This window comes from Phasianus colchicus, chromosome 10 (assembly GCF_987193195.1).
Source record: "Phasianus colchicus chromosome 10, bPhaCol1.hap1.1, whole genome shotgun sequence".
Taxonomy (NCBI): domain Eukaryota; kingdom Metazoa; phylum Chordata; class Aves; order Galliformes; family Phasianidae; genus Phasianus; species Phasianus colchicus.
The window spans coordinates 17,409,146-17,425,472 of record NC_143445.1 but is presented as its reverse complement, the minus strand read 5'-3'; the positions used below and the strand labels follow the sequence as shown (position 1 = coordinate 17,425,472).

The 16,327-nt window shown below is 39.0% G+C and overlaps 2 protein-coding genes across 3 annotated transcripts in view; both read left to right on the top strand.

Annotated features, from left to right (window-relative positions):
- The window catches only part of LOC149916638 (uncharacterized), a gene marked incomplete at its 5' end in the record, with an annotated part of 37,929 nt that extends 28,559 nt beyond the window's left edge, over positions 1–9,370 (top strand). The window contains 4 exons of the mRNA XM_090147786.1: positions 3,477–3,566; positions 3,656–3,804; positions 4,892–5,072; positions 6,379–9,370. Coding sequence (XP_090003912.1) covers positions 3,477–3,566; positions 3,656–3,804; positions 4,892–5,072; positions 6,379–6,393 — 435 coding nt within the window. The remainder of the gene's footprint in view (positions 1–3,476; positions 3,567–3,655; positions 3,805–4,891; positions 5,073–6,378) is intronic.
- A 694-nt stretch (positions 9,371–10,064) lies between these two features.
- TM4SF18 (transmembrane 4 L six family member 18) lies at positions 10,065–16,275 on the top strand. Of its 2 annotated transcripts, none has more exons than XM_090147547.1 (5): positions 10,065–10,682; positions 12,605–12,694; positions 13,312–13,454; positions 14,973–15,193; positions 15,571–16,275. In XM_090147547.1, the coding sequence occupies exons 1-5, from the start codon at positions 10,506–10,508 to the stop codon at positions 15,600–15,602; spliced, it is 663 nt and encodes a 220-aa protein (XP_090003673.1). In that variant the 5' UTR covers positions 10,065–10,505; the 3' UTR covers positions 15,603–16,275. The 2 variants fall into 2 exon arrangements, with proteins under 2 accessions (XP_090003673.1, XP_031459466.2); XM_031603606.2 differs by having other exon boundaries at positions 10,098–10,682; positions 14,973–15,153; positions 15,571–16,268.
- Positions 16,276–16,327: the final 52 nt, after the last annotated feature.

Sequence of the window (16,327 nt, the reverse complement as noted above, 5' to 3'; positions counted from 1 at the left end):
GTACCCCCAGGGATCGGGCACCTACAGCTGCTCTGGGCAGCAGTGCCAGGCCCTCGCTGCCCTCTGAGTGAAGAATTTCTTTCTTACATCTAATGTAACTCTGCTCTCTCTTGGTTTAAAGCCATTACACCCTGTCATGCCTCTACATGTGCGTGTAAAAAGTCTCTTCACCTTCTTTGTAAGCCCTGTTTAGGTATTGGAAGGCCATGATAATTTTTCCCCGGAGCCTTCTGCAGCAACCCTGGCTGTCATCCTGTCCCTGCAGCAGAGGTGCTGCAGCCCCTGGGCATCCCTGTGGGCTCCTGTGTCCCCACTCCTGCAGGTCTGTGCTCCTGTGTTGGGGCCCAGAGCTGAACATAGCTCTGTGAGGGACTGGGGGGGGTCTCACAAGGGCAGAGCAGAGGGCGAGAACCACCTCCTTTGCCCTGCTGGCTTCATTTCTGAGGCAGCCCAGGATACAGTTGGCTTTCTGGGCTGCAAGAACATTTTGTTGGCTTGTGTTTGTTTTTTTCATTCACTGATACTCCCAACATCTGTAACATCTTCATGAGGAAAAAGAGAACAGGATAGATCTTAGTTTTTCCAGGTCACTTTGTTTGTCCATTTACTAAGCAAGCTAATATTACCAGTCAATCTACAATGATTTGGAGACCCATGATTAAATATATTTCTCTCTTTCTGGGGACTGTTTTTTTTTGTGTGTGTGTGTGGCATTTTTGTTTGTTTGTTTGTTTTTTGTCTGTTTGTTTTGTTTGGTTGATTTTTATTTGTTTGTTTCTTTGGTTGGTTTTGTTTTTTTGTTCCTGGACTTGAATTTGCATTGCAAGAAGGTTATTTTATGATTTGTTTATATATTATATATATATATTTTATGATATTTGTATATTTTTCACCAGTGTTTGTTGATGTAGCTTTAATTAATGGTTGCTAATCTAAGTTCAGTTTACAACGGCAAGAACAAGTGCATTTTTTAAAAGCCCAACTGCCCATTTCATTTTTTTTCCCAACATCCTGATAATGTTTGCTCTTGTTCTATTAACCAGATAGCAAAACAGGAGGCACCCCTACATACTCCTCTTTGCTGTAGACTTTATTCTGTTTATACCCAAATCTCTGATTTAGCATGGTTGAATTCAGCCGTGTGTTTCCCTAGCTTCAGCATGTTCTGAATCAGTCTATAAACCTAAGTGTTAAAGCTGCTTCAAAGAAAAAAAACAAAACCTTTTTCTTTCAGTTCTTTAAAGAACTTCTGTTGTTGTTTGAGGCCACTGTTCATGTCTAATTATGTTCACCGGTGATCATGTCATGCATCATGTATTAAAGTGAAGTTACCTAGCATTCAGTATTTCCTTGATTGCGTTTGGTTTGTCAACAATTATTTCATTTAAAGTGGGTGATGACATTCTGCTGTCCTTGTTCCCTGACTTGACAATGAGGGAATGATAGTCATTACGACATTTTAAACGTCATCCAGGTAGCTAGGTAACCTTGAGTATTTAAGGAGGTGAGAATAAAGACTGATCTTCTTTTAGGTGTGGATAAATATGAGACAGGTTGGATTGAACTAGTGAAGAAGTATTTGAGAAGCTGTGGAGATGTGTTTTGGAAGGTGTGCCAGGTGTATTGGTTGTAAGTTGCTCATCCTTGCCCTGCTCAGCATTGTTGCCAACATTTTACTTTATTTTCCCAATGGAGAAACAAGATTTGCTTCTGAGCATCATCTCAGCAAATATGTGGAATGCCTTCATGGCATTCTAGGTGGAGGCCTTTTGGTAAGTAACAAGCTAGTACATTCTTGCAAGTTTATTTTGAAGTTACTTGGTATTACTGTTTCTTTACCACTGCATTAATTTATTTGTTGAATGTCTTGTCAGTGGGAATCTCTGGAGTTGTATTAAAAAAAAATCAGCTACATTGCACCATAGTATTATTAGTTACTATTAATTGTCATACCTATAAATCTCTATGACTTTTGAGCTGAGAATTAGGATATAGTTGTAGACCCCAAATGCAGTACCAGACCTTTCAGAGGGATGTTTTTATTTAAAGGATTAAATCTTACATTTTTATTCTATTAGTCAGCTATTCTCCTTTTTAATGTCCATAGATAACTAGTATTTAATTACATTTCCTAACTGTGTGATCTGTAATATGTGGTAAGACAACAGTTGTTTTTCTGTTTTAGTCTTTATTCAGAGGAATCAAATAGCAGTTAGCAGAGCTTTACATTAGAGCATTAGCCAAGGATGAAGAACTAAGTGTGTTCACTGTAAGAGCCTGTTTAATCTTAAGCAATTGTTTTCTACCTTTTCAATTTTGCAGAGTGGAATTTAGCATGTTTAAGTTCTCTAAATCTAGGCTTCCTTCTTCATTCACTTTTAGCAGTCCTCTTAGTCCCAAGGCATCAGCAAATCACAGGTTGAAAACCACTGCATGATAAAACTGCCTTGTGAGAAGTGCTTACAAGCTGTGTTACAGCCCTATCAGAAGCTAGATTGAAATTTAAAAAGACTGATTTTCCACACAAGCTAATCCCAGTGAAATTAATTGATGGAGCTACTTCTCAAACACACTCTTGCCCTTGCTCTTCTGCACCTGAAGCAGTGGGGCTTAGAAAATGGTTTTAGTAAAGGCTGTGACTAGTATGTGACTCTGCTCTGTCTTGTTAAGTAATTCTGTGGTGTTTGCTCACTTTACTCTTTCTTTATGGTTTTCTGAGGTATTTCTGGGTGTGATGGTGATGCCTTTGTATAAGTGTAAAGTATTATTAAATCCTATCTTTGCTGGTGGGGAGTATACTTTGTTTAATCAGCTCTGTGTTTGTTTCTCCTTCTTGATTTTATGCCAAAATTTCTGGATGGTGTCTGCTTTGTTGCTTTGCTCTTCTGTCTCTGAAAATTTTGTGAATGTAAAGTCCTAGAAAAAGCTAGATGTCTGTAGTGAGATGTTTGCCTGAGTTGGTTAGGATATTTGTCACGCAGACAATGGTAACTACACTTCAGTAAGTGGTCTCTGGAAACTTCACTGGTGTTTTAAGGAAAATTATTTCAGAGACTTATCATGTAGTTCTCTTTTGGCAGAAAGTAAATGAAGGGTTTCTGGTTTTTCTTTTTTTTTAAAGCTTTTTGTTTGCTGTATACAGCCTTTAGGGAGAGCAACAACATTTTAAAGTTAAAGCATCTCAAGCTACATTAATTCCACAACATGATCTTAATCAACTGGCTCTTTGTGCACTTAAGTGCTATTTATGCACAAAGTATAAGTAGAACTATACCTATCCTGTTGTTGGTACTACTAAGATGAGTAGTGAGACTCCTACTGTGTTAAATAAATGTAAACTGGATAACCTATACAGGCACCCCAGCGCTGCCAACAAGCAATGCAAGTGAATGCAGCGTGAATACTGTGTTTTGTCTACCTTGTCTGTGTAATAAAACAGAATAGAGAGCAGTGTGCTTTGTTTGCCCCATACCCAGGTGCTCATTCCAGCTGCAGTATTCATCGGACTTCACGATGATGACTGCTGCGGGTGCTTTGGCCATAAGAACTGCGGGAAAAGCTGTGCGGTAAGTAAGCCTTCACACTGCAGTCCCAGACAGCCCTCAGGACACTGAGAAAGCTGTGCTCAACTCTCATGTCTGTGTTTGCCCTGCAGATGCTGTCCTCAGTTCTGGCAGCCTGCATTGGGATTCTTGGCTCTGGGTACTGCATAATCATTTCAGCACTGGGCTTGTCTCAGGGACCATATTGTTTTACTCGTGTAGAAAGAAACTGGATTTATCCTTTCACTGAATCCTCTGGAGGGTAAGTTGTCTGTTTGTCAGTGCATTACATCTTGCTGCATGTACACAAGGTGTTTGTTTTAGTCCTGAGCCTTCCAGCAATATTCAGTAACGACATACCAAGATCCATCCATAAGTTTATGCTCCTTATTTGCTAGCTAAACAGATGGGATCACAGTTGCTCACACTGCTGTAGTTTAAAACAAAATAAATTTAAATCTTCAGTTTTACATATCTGAATATGCTGATAAGTTGTGACATTAAGTATCTGAAGGACGTGCAAAACGGTGCTCTTAATACAAGCTGATCAAGGATACTTGGAAGTAATTGAATTATGCTGTTAATAAAATACTACCTTGTATAGGTCTCTTTCTCTCAATATATGCAGGCAAATATATCTGTGTACCACATACAGTTCATGTGAGCCTAAGATGCTCTCTTTTAGGACTTTGAGGGAACCTTGAGCCACATCAGGATCCTTTGCAGCAGAGATTTGGAATTTTACATTTCAGTAGCATCCCTTCTGAGAAGAGGCATTCCTTCTCCCCTATCCCTCTCAAATTATGGATGAATATAGAAGAGCTGAATTAATTCCTTGCTCATGGCTCATCAGTGCTTGAGCCATCAGAGGAGGAGCTGCTGGAATCTACTCCAGTACTCCTCTGAATTTATTCTGTGTGTGACTAGTGCAGATTAGGCATGTGAAGGCCCAGAGGCAGCAGCGCAAAAAATGAAGTGACCCACTGGCCTCAAATCAGTAGCTGCTGCCTTAAAGGCCTATCCTGGAAAATTCTGTGTTTGTTTCAAGAAGTTGTTCTGCTCTTTCAACTATCTTGGCATTGTATCTTACTTTGATCAATAGTAGAAGATTTTGCCTTTCTAAATCAGATGTTTTAATGGAAATTAAGACTTAACCAAAATGTGTGATTCATAGTTCAACACATACTTAAACAGAGCAGGATTTGCATGGAACGAACCCTTACGTTTTGTATTCCCTCTTAGAGTGATTATCCTTAATGCAATTGCATACCAGATGAAGTTTATTTCTATTGTATTGTCAGCATCCTAATCTGACACAATTTTACTATACTTTCATTTGATGTGTACAGGTACTTGTTGGATTATAATGAGTGGTCTAAATGTCAAGAACCTCAAAACATCGTGCAGTGGAATGTCACTCTCTTTTCCATTCTTTTGGTGTTGGGAGGAATAGAGTTCATCCTGTGCTCCATACAGATAATCAATGGTATTCTTGGAGGAGTGTGTAGACTGTGCTGCGGCAGTGATGAGGTAAGCCATTTTTTCAGTTAGTAGAGAGTTAAAGAATATTGTTACTGATAGAACTGCAGAGGCTTAGCAGCTGTTTTTCTGGCATTCTTAAGCAGCAACAAGTATATAATTTATATATTTTTTTAATGTGACCCTGTTGTGTTCAGCATTTTCATGTAGTATTTGACTACATGCATTTAGCTATTTGCTCAGCTGTCTGCAGGGAAGTTAGTCTTCACGTGAACTGGAAGGACCACATGTACACTATGGTATATATGGTCATCAGCACTGTGTAGGTGATACAACAAAAATATGTATCTGAGACTGGCAGGGATCTTTGTTGTAGCCTAAGCCATTATTGCAGTGTGAGAGTTTTGTGGCAGGTTGCTTCCTCTAGCTGTATTACTTTAGCCTCATAGTTTGCTCACAGCAGCAGATAGACTACTGAGTATATGCGTGTGTCATATGTAATAAAAACTGCAGCAAAAACCTTGCTTAGTAGATGTGGGGTAAGAGAAGGAATTAAACTGCACATACACAGTAAAGCTGACAGACAGATCTGAAGGACTTTTTGAAGGTTTGCTTTTGTATGTTTTTGTTTTTTATGAGTGAGGAAGGGGAAATTTATAGCTAGTTTCAAGATGCTAGTTTCTTTAGCGTCTTGTTAGACACTATGAGACTTTTGTTAAAATCAGTCTGTAGTGGAAATACTGAGTCACAGCTTGAAGCAGTGATGGAGCACCTGGTGGCCAGCCCAGAGGATCTCAGGTGCATGCAGTGTACTGAGTGATTGGAAGGGCTGGAGCCAGGATCCATCCCTTCCCAGACTTCATTTAAGGGCTGGCAGTAGAGGGGAGGGTATCTCTTGCTGGGGATGCCTGCATACCTGAGGCCTTCCAAGGGTAAGCAATTTTTTTTTTCATTTGTTTCTGTGCCCACAGCTGCTGCATTTGGGCTCTTGCTCAGTTGCTGCAGCATAGGACTTTGCTACCCCACTATTGTTGCTGTGCTTTCCATCATACTGTAGCATTGCAGTCTCATAGATGTAGCGTTGGAATTGCCTTATGGTATGAAAGTGATATGATTTCTAACATGTGCATGTTATGGCCAAGAGCATCTTATGTTTTGATTTGACATGGTTGAATGTTGTGGCACCTTGAAAGCATTACTGTCTTCTGCTTCCTGTCTTCTGTGCTGTTACTGGAGTTTACAATGCTGTGCTGTGGCTCTCTAGATCTGCTTGGGTTAATTGTGGCTCTTACAGTCAGATACAATATTAGTATTCTTCCACTTAATATGTGTTTGTTTCTTTTTGTTTCCCTCACAGACGCTTTCTTGCTAGAAAACAAGAAAATGGGTTGAAGTTGGCGCATATGCGTGGTGCATTAAGTGTCCTGTGTTGTGTTGTGTTTTTGGTTTCTTAAGTATTGTATGTATACTGAAATGCACACTTTGTTGTCAAACTGTGTTGTGACCACCAATTTAACTGACCTAGGGCTCTGTTGTTGAATTCATATGCATATTTTTCACTGACCTGCCTGCATCTGAAGATAAAATAAGCTGCTTTGGTTCATTTCATAGAAGTATAGACAATTGGGATCGATAAAGATTTTTTTTTTTTTTTTTTTCCTTTTTGTACTCACACAACAGCTCTGTGCTTCAGGCTGCTTTCCCAATAAAGTTGCATTTTTCATTCTGATGTTGAAACAAACAAACTATTGTCTGCTCTGGAAATAAATGAATTCTCAACTGGAGTAACAAATAAAACAACAGTAAAATATGGATGTCCAGGGGCAACAATGAACTTCTGCTTTTAAAGAACTGGAAAAGTATTAGGATATTAAAAAAATGTGGATCTCTCTAAGCTGCTCCTGTTTCAAGTATGGGTTTGTATTAAAATTACCCAGCAACTGTCAGTGTTTCTGCCTGTGCTGTAGCTGTTTTCTTGATCTATATCTTGAGGAAGATATAATGGTGGCATAGAGCATAAATACGAAACTCAGGAGGAACTTCTTTACTTCAGGGGTAACAGAACACTGGAACAAGTTGTCTGAAGAAGTGGTGGAGTCTCCTTCTCTGGAGGTGTTCAGAACTCCCCTGAGGGCTTTCCTGTGAAACCTACTGTAGGGAGCCTGCTTTGGAAGGGGGGGTTAGTCTGAATAACCTGCAGAAGTCCTTGGCAACCCTGTGATCCTGTGAAGTTACAACCTCCTTTTTCCATTCAGCAGATACTGTCAGAGTAAGAGATGTGAGTAAAGGAGTTTAAAGACTGAACGAGCAGTGCTTACCTCTTGACTACCTACCTAGTCTTGAAACAAAAAAGCATGGGTCTGAGTTCTTGTTTCCAGCCTGCCCCCAGGCATGGCACTATAGTTCAAATTCAGACCAGCAGCACTAGACTAATTTGAAATATTACACTTGACCAATGAGGGACCTGGACCCTGTATCCAAAGACCCAGTGCAAGAGTCTGAAGTTTATTTTGCAGGAAATTGCAGCAAATGTTTTACCCCATAGTAAAGTAAACCTGAATGATATGCTGCCAACAGCATTACTGGGAAGGTCAGTGTACTGCTGGGAGTGGCATTTTTCAAGAAAGAACAAAACATGATGTTGGTTTAAAAAAAAAATGAGACTGGCTACCATTACTTCTCCACTTTGGAATCTAGCAGATAATGTCTTATATGAAAATGGACAAGTTAATTTATGTTTGTGGGGGAAAAAGAATTTCCTATAGGTGTCAGTGCATATTTAGTCCTACTTTTGACTAGGAGAGTGATCTTTAAAAGTAGCCAGAAACTTGAGGTTTTTCCTCACTCTCTCCTCCTGTCCAAGTCTGTCACCTACTGATCTTTCTCTGTTAAAGGAAGTTAACTGAAAATGGGAAATTGCACGCACAGGTCTGTGGCAGCAAAAAGAAATCAAAAAACAACCCCTCAATAGGAGGAATGCTGAGTTTCTAAACACAAACAAGTAGTTCTTGCAATACCACTCACTCATACATGAAGTATGCAGAATTAGGTGAGGGCACGCTTTTGTATAGCTTCTGCTCTCTGTATTTATCCCTGTCTTGCACTACTGTGGGAAAGAAGAGGTGCATGTATGCACACTCAGTGCCTTGTTGCTGTACAGTATGATGTCTTTGTATATGAAAAAGCATTTGAAAGAAGATCTGCAAGGTTAAACTGGGTATGAAATGAAGGATAGGAGGACGAGGACAAAATATGATGGAATATGGTATAATTCCCAGAAAATTTAAAGATTTTACCTGTGCACTTGCATAGTTATTACTTGTGTTTCTGGTACACGTAACTAATTAAGGAACTGAAGCTAGGTTAGGCATGCCAATGAACAGAATGATTAGGGGAGAATTTAGAACTAAAGCTGTAGCTCAGATCTGGTAGCACCACTAATGTCACCACTCAGTGTTTATGTTGCTATTGTTAAAATAAGCTGCTTGAATTCCTTCAATGCCTAATAGCTGAGCTTGGGGAATTTTATTAGTTACATTGTAGAAAAGCAGTTGTTTGGGGTTAGATTCATTTAGGTTAGCAGTACAGTCCTTCATCCAAAGTCAACAAAGGGTTTTCAGTAATGAGCTCTGCATGGACTCATGGATATTGGCAAGCAACAGGAATCCAGCTCTTGCAGCACTTAAGATATTTGAGAGACTAATTGCCAGGCTTGCTTAATACTTGGTGTAAAATGGTGGTGTCCTGTTCTGGCAGTGCAGTGTGGCAGCAAAACACTCTTTGATGTGACATTTGCAGAGCTCAGTTTAAATATGAAGTAAGTCATGCGGTGTGTTGGTACACTAGAATGGATGCAATTTCAGGTGTCATTTTCTTAGTGAGTTTCTTCTAAACAGAGCACATTGCTATGGGAAGTTGCCCACTCAGTAGTAATTCAGGCCTTTGCTTTTAGGAAGAAAAAAAAACAAGAAAAGATTTTGACCTACTAAATGAACTATGAGTCTAGTGGTAAAAGTCAATCCTGGGTTCTGATGTGCCTGCTTTTAATTCAGCTGTTTTCCATTAGCAGTAAGGCACAGTACTGATACCATATCTGTGAGTGTGCTGGGGAAGGTTTGTCACTGGTTCCAGTTAGAGGGGGGCCTGAAAATGTGCCCATAGTGATCAGGGAATAAAGAGAAAATATGGGAAGAACTTCAGGGTAACATCTGAGGGCTTTAAAGTGAATCTCTTGGGGGAAAGAAAGTGAGAAAGGGAGAGTCACAAAAATAGATAGGAAAAAAAAAATGGTGCAGTTGTGTGAGTACCACCATGCCTGTTTCCTTGGGAAATATATAAAAAATGACATCGTTGATTCTAAAAGATTTCCCCCCCCCCCCTTTTTTTTTCTCTAATGTTGAACTTCCTGTTAAGTAAACATTAAGCTTGATCTTTAATTACTTTTCTGATAACTTACCAGGGCAAGAGAAGAAGGTGTGTGTTGTGCTTTGACATTCAAACAGCTCTGGTTCTGCTGTACTGGAATGGATGCTTAGTTGCATAAGGCTGTCAGAACAATGACAAATGAAAATGAGGAAAGTGCCTGGCTCCTGCTTCTCACAGTGCAGAGCCACAAATGCATTTCAAAAAGCAGCCAGACCTTTTGTCGTGTACTTAGGTCAGATCTGTAACCATACATGCTCAAGTGTAAGTACAGAATAAAACACTGCAAAATAGCAGGATTTATCTCATCAGACAGTTCATCATTCTGCTGAAAATAATAACAAAATGTGATTATATCTGCCTGGCAGTTTCAAGCTGGTGTTGCTCGGGCTTGTGTGTGCCCTGTGTTGTGCCCGAGACTCAAGTTAGTGTTTCTGAAGGGATACCTGCGTCAGGAGCCAGTGCTGGGCTCCATGGGAGCCCGTGTGTGCAGTTGAGTATTGAAGGGACCTCCGTTTCCTTTAGATTTGTGTTGCTACAATTTTCTAATAGTAATAGCTATTGCTCTTAGGCCAATATTTGCATGAACTTTGAGGCAATGTGGACTTTTGTGCAGATGCTTGACATCCATCAAACAGCCCATGTAAGGTCAGAAAAAATTATTGCTATAGTAATGATGAACCGTTTGCATTATGCTGCAGAATAGCTGCACAGGAATCCATTTCAACAGGACGAGTGTGTTTCTAAGCGGTCACTAGGAAGTGAGATTTTTTTTTATGTTCCTTCCTGAGTGTAACTTGTAGACGTATTTTATTAGGAGGATCATTAAGGAGGATCTTTGAGAAGGGAAACTGCTACTTAAAGACATATGTTCAGAAAGGACGGGTAGTTTAGGCAAATAGACAAATAGAATTTGTCTGTTCTACCAACAATTAAACACTTCTGTAGCAGTGGAGTTGTATGAAGTGACTGAATCAAACAGGAGGTCAGAACACTTTTTGTATTTGAAACCTTGTAATCTTCTTTAGCTTAGAAGAGCAAAACTTCTAATATTCTTGAGAGATGGCTTTAGAAACATGTGGAAGCTGTTTGAGCTGTCTGCTGGTCCCTCTCGCGCTTTGGAGCATTGTTGTTAATATCCTTTTATACTTCCCTAATGGGAATGCTTCATATGTTGCTAGTTACCAGCATCCCAACTACGTGTGGTATTTTGAAGGCATCTGTTTCTCAGGTGTGATGGTAAGTGTTGCTTTATGGATCTTTAATTATTTGCAGTAGAACTGTATGTCATATTCAGTTACTGTGCAGTGAGATGATTTACACTTCTAAAGGAAGTATGGATTTCTTTCTTGCAATACTACAGGAAAAACTTGATCAAGCTGAAGAAATTGTGAATATATTGAATGACATGCTGTGTTTGCTACTTTATTTCATACGTGTGATTTTGCAAGGCTGATTTATTTTTCCTGTTACTTTTTGTTTATGTTTAACTTACACTCGTGTTACTGAGTCATGCACAATTTTGATTTGTTCTTTTATGGACGTAGAATTAAAGCTCTTTAGCAAGGCAAAGCAAAGGTCTGTAAAAGCCTATCATAACTGTCTGTAGGTTTTTAAGCTCTGTATACAGAGGAGTGGATGCAGTTGACAGTGTCACTGTTGTTAGGCTAAATACAGAGAATTGTCTCACTGTGACTGGTGTAGGTGTGTTTTCCCCATTACATTTGTAATATGCTCATCTGCAGTAATAATATGGTGTTGGCTACTGCTCATGCTGTTCGCCAGGTTCATAAAGATCAGGAAAAGAAAACAGTAAAGTAATAAAAGTGTGTAAACAAAAATCAGTATTTGAAAAGGGCAAATGTGCATGATTTATGTGTTTTTATGATGTTGCTGAACCGGGAGAGATACAAAAACTTTATTTTTGTAATTGAGTATTCTTCCTAAAACAGAAGAAATCCTAACTTTTTGAGCATAGGGAAGAGGGTATCACACAAAGAATTTTAATAGAGAAACATAGTTGGAAAGTTCAGCAGAAAAAAGTTAACTGCAAAAGCTACATCCATACTTTGAAACATTTTTGGCCTGTGGATCTTTAACAAGCTATTACTAGCATGTATGTTTTCCTGTTACAAACAGGCAGTATGTTAAAGCAGTTTGTTTGGAGGGGTGTCCAGTACACCTGGAATCAACTGCCCCAGGTGTAGAAATGTAGTTCTAGCATTTGGCATGGGCTGATTCAGGCTGCATTGGAGCAGGGAGAAGCTCTTGAGCACCTGCAATGCATTAATTTAAATGTACTGGAAGAGAAATCATTTCACATGGGTCTCTGAGCAACAACAAGCTTTTGAACAAATAACACAGGAGGTAATGATATAGCCTAGGGCCAGTCTGGACAGGACAAGATGTAAAAAAAAAAAAAAAAAAAAAAAAGAAAAAAAAAAAAGCTCTACACTGCAGCAGGGGAGAGTGGTCCCACTTGGAGCCTCTGACAGAAAGCCCCAGGGGAGACTCAAGGTCAATCCGAAGGGTTTTAGAGTTGAGGATACAGAGGATCCAAGGCCCACTATACTCCAACTGAAAGAGAGAGATTGGTAGAGTATGAAGGGGTTCCAGCTGCTTCAGAAGTGATTGGTACTCAAACACATCTCTTGGCTGTGAGAGAACAGTGCTAGACTTTAGCCAGCGTGTTTTGCTAGATCTCATCCCAGCAGTAAAAGTGCGAATATCAGCAAAGCTTCAGGTGGCTCATCTTATGTATTTCCAAACAATGATTTACCTAAAATGCTGCTTATATATATATATATTCCAAAATATAACCATTATATTTTGGAATTAGCTCTTAGCTCTTTTTTCTTACAGTTTTTTTACTAACAGCCCTTTCAAGTGACAAATCCAGGGCCGCCTTTGTTTTTCCGAACTGTTTCAGGAACACTGCTCATTTTTCCTTATTCAAAGGAGTGCCTTTCTGAGTGGCAGCTTGTGATTCTGGAGCTCAGATCTTCTTTATTGAACTTCTAGCATCAGGTCTAAATAATCCAATAAGCAAATGGACGTTCACCGTACTACTGACTTTTTTTTTTTTTAGCACATGTGTTAGTAAGGAAGAGAATTTGTCTCACTACAGCTGCAGTCATCTCACTCACTGTGTTCTCTTACAGATTCTTCTGTTGGCAGTAATTCTCATAGCACTGGAGTGTAATGCATTCTATCGGTGCTGCCGAAGTGAGAGCTGTAACAAAACTTACAGAGTGAGTCTGTCTTTTATTTTTGCTTGTCTCTGGCATTTGTTCCACATGGCTTCCTGCTCCTGTGTCTCTAGTACCTCCCCCTCCTCTGCTCTGGTTCTGCTGCTTTTCATAGAGAAGGATTCTGAGTCAGGATGAGAGGTCACGGAAAGGGCAGCTCTTTCCTGTTGATGCATATTCAGGATGGAAAAAAATCTTTGTAGAATGAAACAAGATGAAATAAGAAGGCTGGAGTGTTCTAACAGAGTTCTCCGACTAAATAGTTCCATCTCTTTGTGTTTTGTTGTTGTTGTTTTTTTTTTTTCCATTACCAACTCAATATGCAATATCTGGGATGCAAACATATTAAATATGTGCTTGTATTCCTCTTGCATTCTGGGATATGGTTTTGTAGGAACGTGAGTTTAAAAAACATGAGTACTTAACTGATATTATGAAACTGCCTTACACAGACAGAGTAAAGATAGAGTTTATGCTTACTGATCATTGCCTAGTATTTTTCACTCAGTAGTGAAGACTGGGACATGTGAAATTCAACCCCAAAGAAGTAGGTTGGCAGGGAGAGTGAATACATATGATGTAGAGACTGCTCTCATACAGAAATATTTTTCCCTCTTCAGAGTTTTATTTCAATTGTGCTAGCCATGCTTGGAGTTGCTTTCTCTGGATACAGTTGCATCATTTTTACCTTGGGATTGATCCAAGGCCCTTTCTGCAATTCATCCAGTGGATGGGATTACATCTTCAAAGATACTGTTGGAGGGTAAGAAACATCAGTTTTAACTACTTTATTCTACTGTTCATCAGAACAATGGTCAGACAAATTCTCTCAGGATTTTACACAAAATGGCACAGTCTCTTGGACACAAAACCTATACTGTAAGACTTTTTAAGTTGTTCAGTGAGCAGCAAAATCTTCAAAGAAAGGTATTTGCCTCCTAATGATAAAAACCTAAAGGTAAGAATCTTTTTACTGATCAGACCTGGAGGTCTGTAGAGACAAGCGACCTTTATCTGTGATGATCACAACTTTGATGTAGTAAAGAATAAAAGATTAGATGTGCTGTAGATGTATACTTCCACAATATTCTCTCAAATTCCTCTAGTTCTTCATTCAAAGATTATGAATGTCATTTTAATATTTAATAACTGAAGAAGTTTCACTTTAACACCTAAACTCAATGAAGTCTGCAGTTTGATCATTGGAGGGTTATGTGTACAGCTGCAATATCTTTTAAAACACTTGAGCAAAGTGCTGTTAGTGTTTCAGACTACAGAAGCTTGAAACATTTCATAAGATCAGTAATGTGGGGGTGCTTCCACAGGATTTTACGTTCTCCCTTTAAAAAAAAGTCAAAGTTTTACAAGACTTGAATTTTTCAAGGCTTGATGATACCAGGCTCTTCTGCTTGCATGTGCATGTGCTGAGGATTAAATTACTCAGTGAATCATAGGCACATTTCTTCAGCATTAAACAGGAGTGGTTCCTATAACATAGGTATAACCATCTCTGACTGAAATCAGCTCTCTTTTTACATCCTGAAATGCATCCTGCAGTCTCTGATATGTATTGCAAGCCTTACCATCCCATTTGAAAATACATGTGCATAAAATGGAAGCTTGATTTTAACTTAAAGGGCCATGTGCTGAGCAACGTCTTCAAAATGATGAATGTTTAGAAAATAACCATCACTGAGCAAGTCCTTCTAACAGAGCTTCTTGCAGTGTACTGCCAGGCTGTAGCATGTCTCAATTAAAAGGGCACAGCTGGCACATACCATTCCTCAAGAATGCCGAATGTGGCTCTGGAAGTTGCATATGGTGACACACCTCAGCTCTGCCACCCAGGCTGCATCCACTGGTCAGAATGATGACATTTGGGTGTTCTTACTCTCTGCACAGTATTTATGTCATCTAGACATAATCAAAAGCTGAAATTAAATCAGGGAAGGCGGTCCCTTCTTTAGACTTGGCTTCTTCCTTTGGGGAGGAAAAAAAAAAAAACATCTCTCTAACATTTGGGTGTCATACTGGGAAGTTAATGGAGCAGTTGAGGAACACAACTTTATTGTGTTTTTTGTTTTTTGTAACAAGTCTTTATTCAGCTGAGTTTGGCAAACTTATCTAGGACTTACTCTACTGTAATGAAGGAACAGCCCTAAACTTTAAGCGTATAAGGCATAGTATGTGTTTTCTAAATAGTAAAGGTAAAATAATGTGTATTTAAATTTAATTGGAAAAGTCACATTTAATTTGCCTCATGTTGCTTTTTTTCTGATAGATACCTCACAGATTACTCTGCTTGGTCTCAATGTACTGAACCTGCTAATGCTGTGGAATGGAGCATCATTTTACTCTCTATTCTGATTACTCTTAGTGGACTGCAGTTGATCATCTGTTTTCTTAAAGTGGCTGCTGAGCTGAAACGTACACTTTGTGGGACCTATTCTGTTTTTATTCAGGTAACAAAAGACCTGAGGTCATTTCTTCAGCATCTTAAAGGTCAGTTTAGCTTCAGCAGTTTCTGTCAGTAGATGACCTTCCCTCTTGGTTTATGCATTCTCTTTGCTACTGCGTATTTATTAGCAGAAAATATGTGCTGATAGTATATCTGCTGCATCCTAGTCATCTGCCATTCAAGGATGGCTGACTGCTCACTCTAGCCTTTAGTGCTATAATTAATGAAAAAATGAGGCTGAGAATTCTACTCCCATGTCAGCAAAAGCTTCTGTGCAACTTTCTCCTATCATTCATTTGTGTGCATGAAGAGTTTAGATTAGGAGATGAATGTTTAAGTCAGACAAGATATATATTAGCTTGAGCTGAAAGAAAAAGAAAATAACCCGCAGGCCTTACACTTCCTTCCTTTTCATTTGCAGGCTGGGATTCTCTGAAAATGACAAAATGCTGAACCACTGTTTTCCTAAAGAAAAACTGTTTTCTTACCTGTCTAGTGGTCTCTGGCAGTGACTTTTTTTTTTTTTTTTTTTAACCCTCCAGCTTATTCTGACAGTAGGGAGGTTTGAATACTGTGGAACTCCTTTTGTAGTAAAACCATCTTTTTTGAATAAACTGCTGTATTTATAGTACCCTCTTTTTGTTTAGAAAATGAGAGTATTTGTTCTGAAGTGACCTGATTCAAACCTTAGCATGTCAAGAGAAATTCTCCCTTGAGAATTAGTGTGCTGGACAAAGCCATGGTTTCTACATGACTGAATTTTAGTTACAGACAGACCATGATGGTTATGACAGGCAGAAGCTCATGCTACATTTTCTGTCCTAGGAGCTTATTAGCTGTACAAAGCAGTTTCTGAAAGAAAAGGTTAGCAAGTCTAATCAAGGTAAGGCATCTAGGCCTATGAGAACTTAGGAAATATATGAGGAAACCCTGTGAATACCAAGTGCTAGCTTGTTATTACTTGTAAATATCCTGACTTTGCTGCAGGAGAAGGCTGACTTTCTTGCCAATAACATTCAGAATTTCAGTAATTTAATTCTGTTTCAAGACAATTCTGAGATTTTGTATTGATAATCCTCTGGCAGATATTTTGAAAAATTGGTTTCTTTCTGCAGAAATTGAGTAATGTATATTAAATTTTAATTTGGTTTATACAAAGTTGAAAGAAGTAATAAAAA

Excerpts from the sequence above, each read along its gene's own strand:
- TM4SF18 (XM_090147547.1), top strand. The coding sequence starts at position 10,506 with ATGGCTTTAGAAACATGTGGAAGCTGTTTGAGCTGTCTGCTGGTCCCT. Across the intron at positions 12,695-13,311 it reads GCTGTAACAAAACTTACAGA|AGTTTTATTTCAATTGTGCT; the intron begins GTGAGTCTGTCT and ends TTCCCTCTTCAG. Across the intron at positions 13,455-14,972 it reads TTCAAAGATACTGTTGGAGG|ATACCTCACAGATTACTCTG; the intron begins GTAAGAAACATC and ends TTTTTCTGATAG.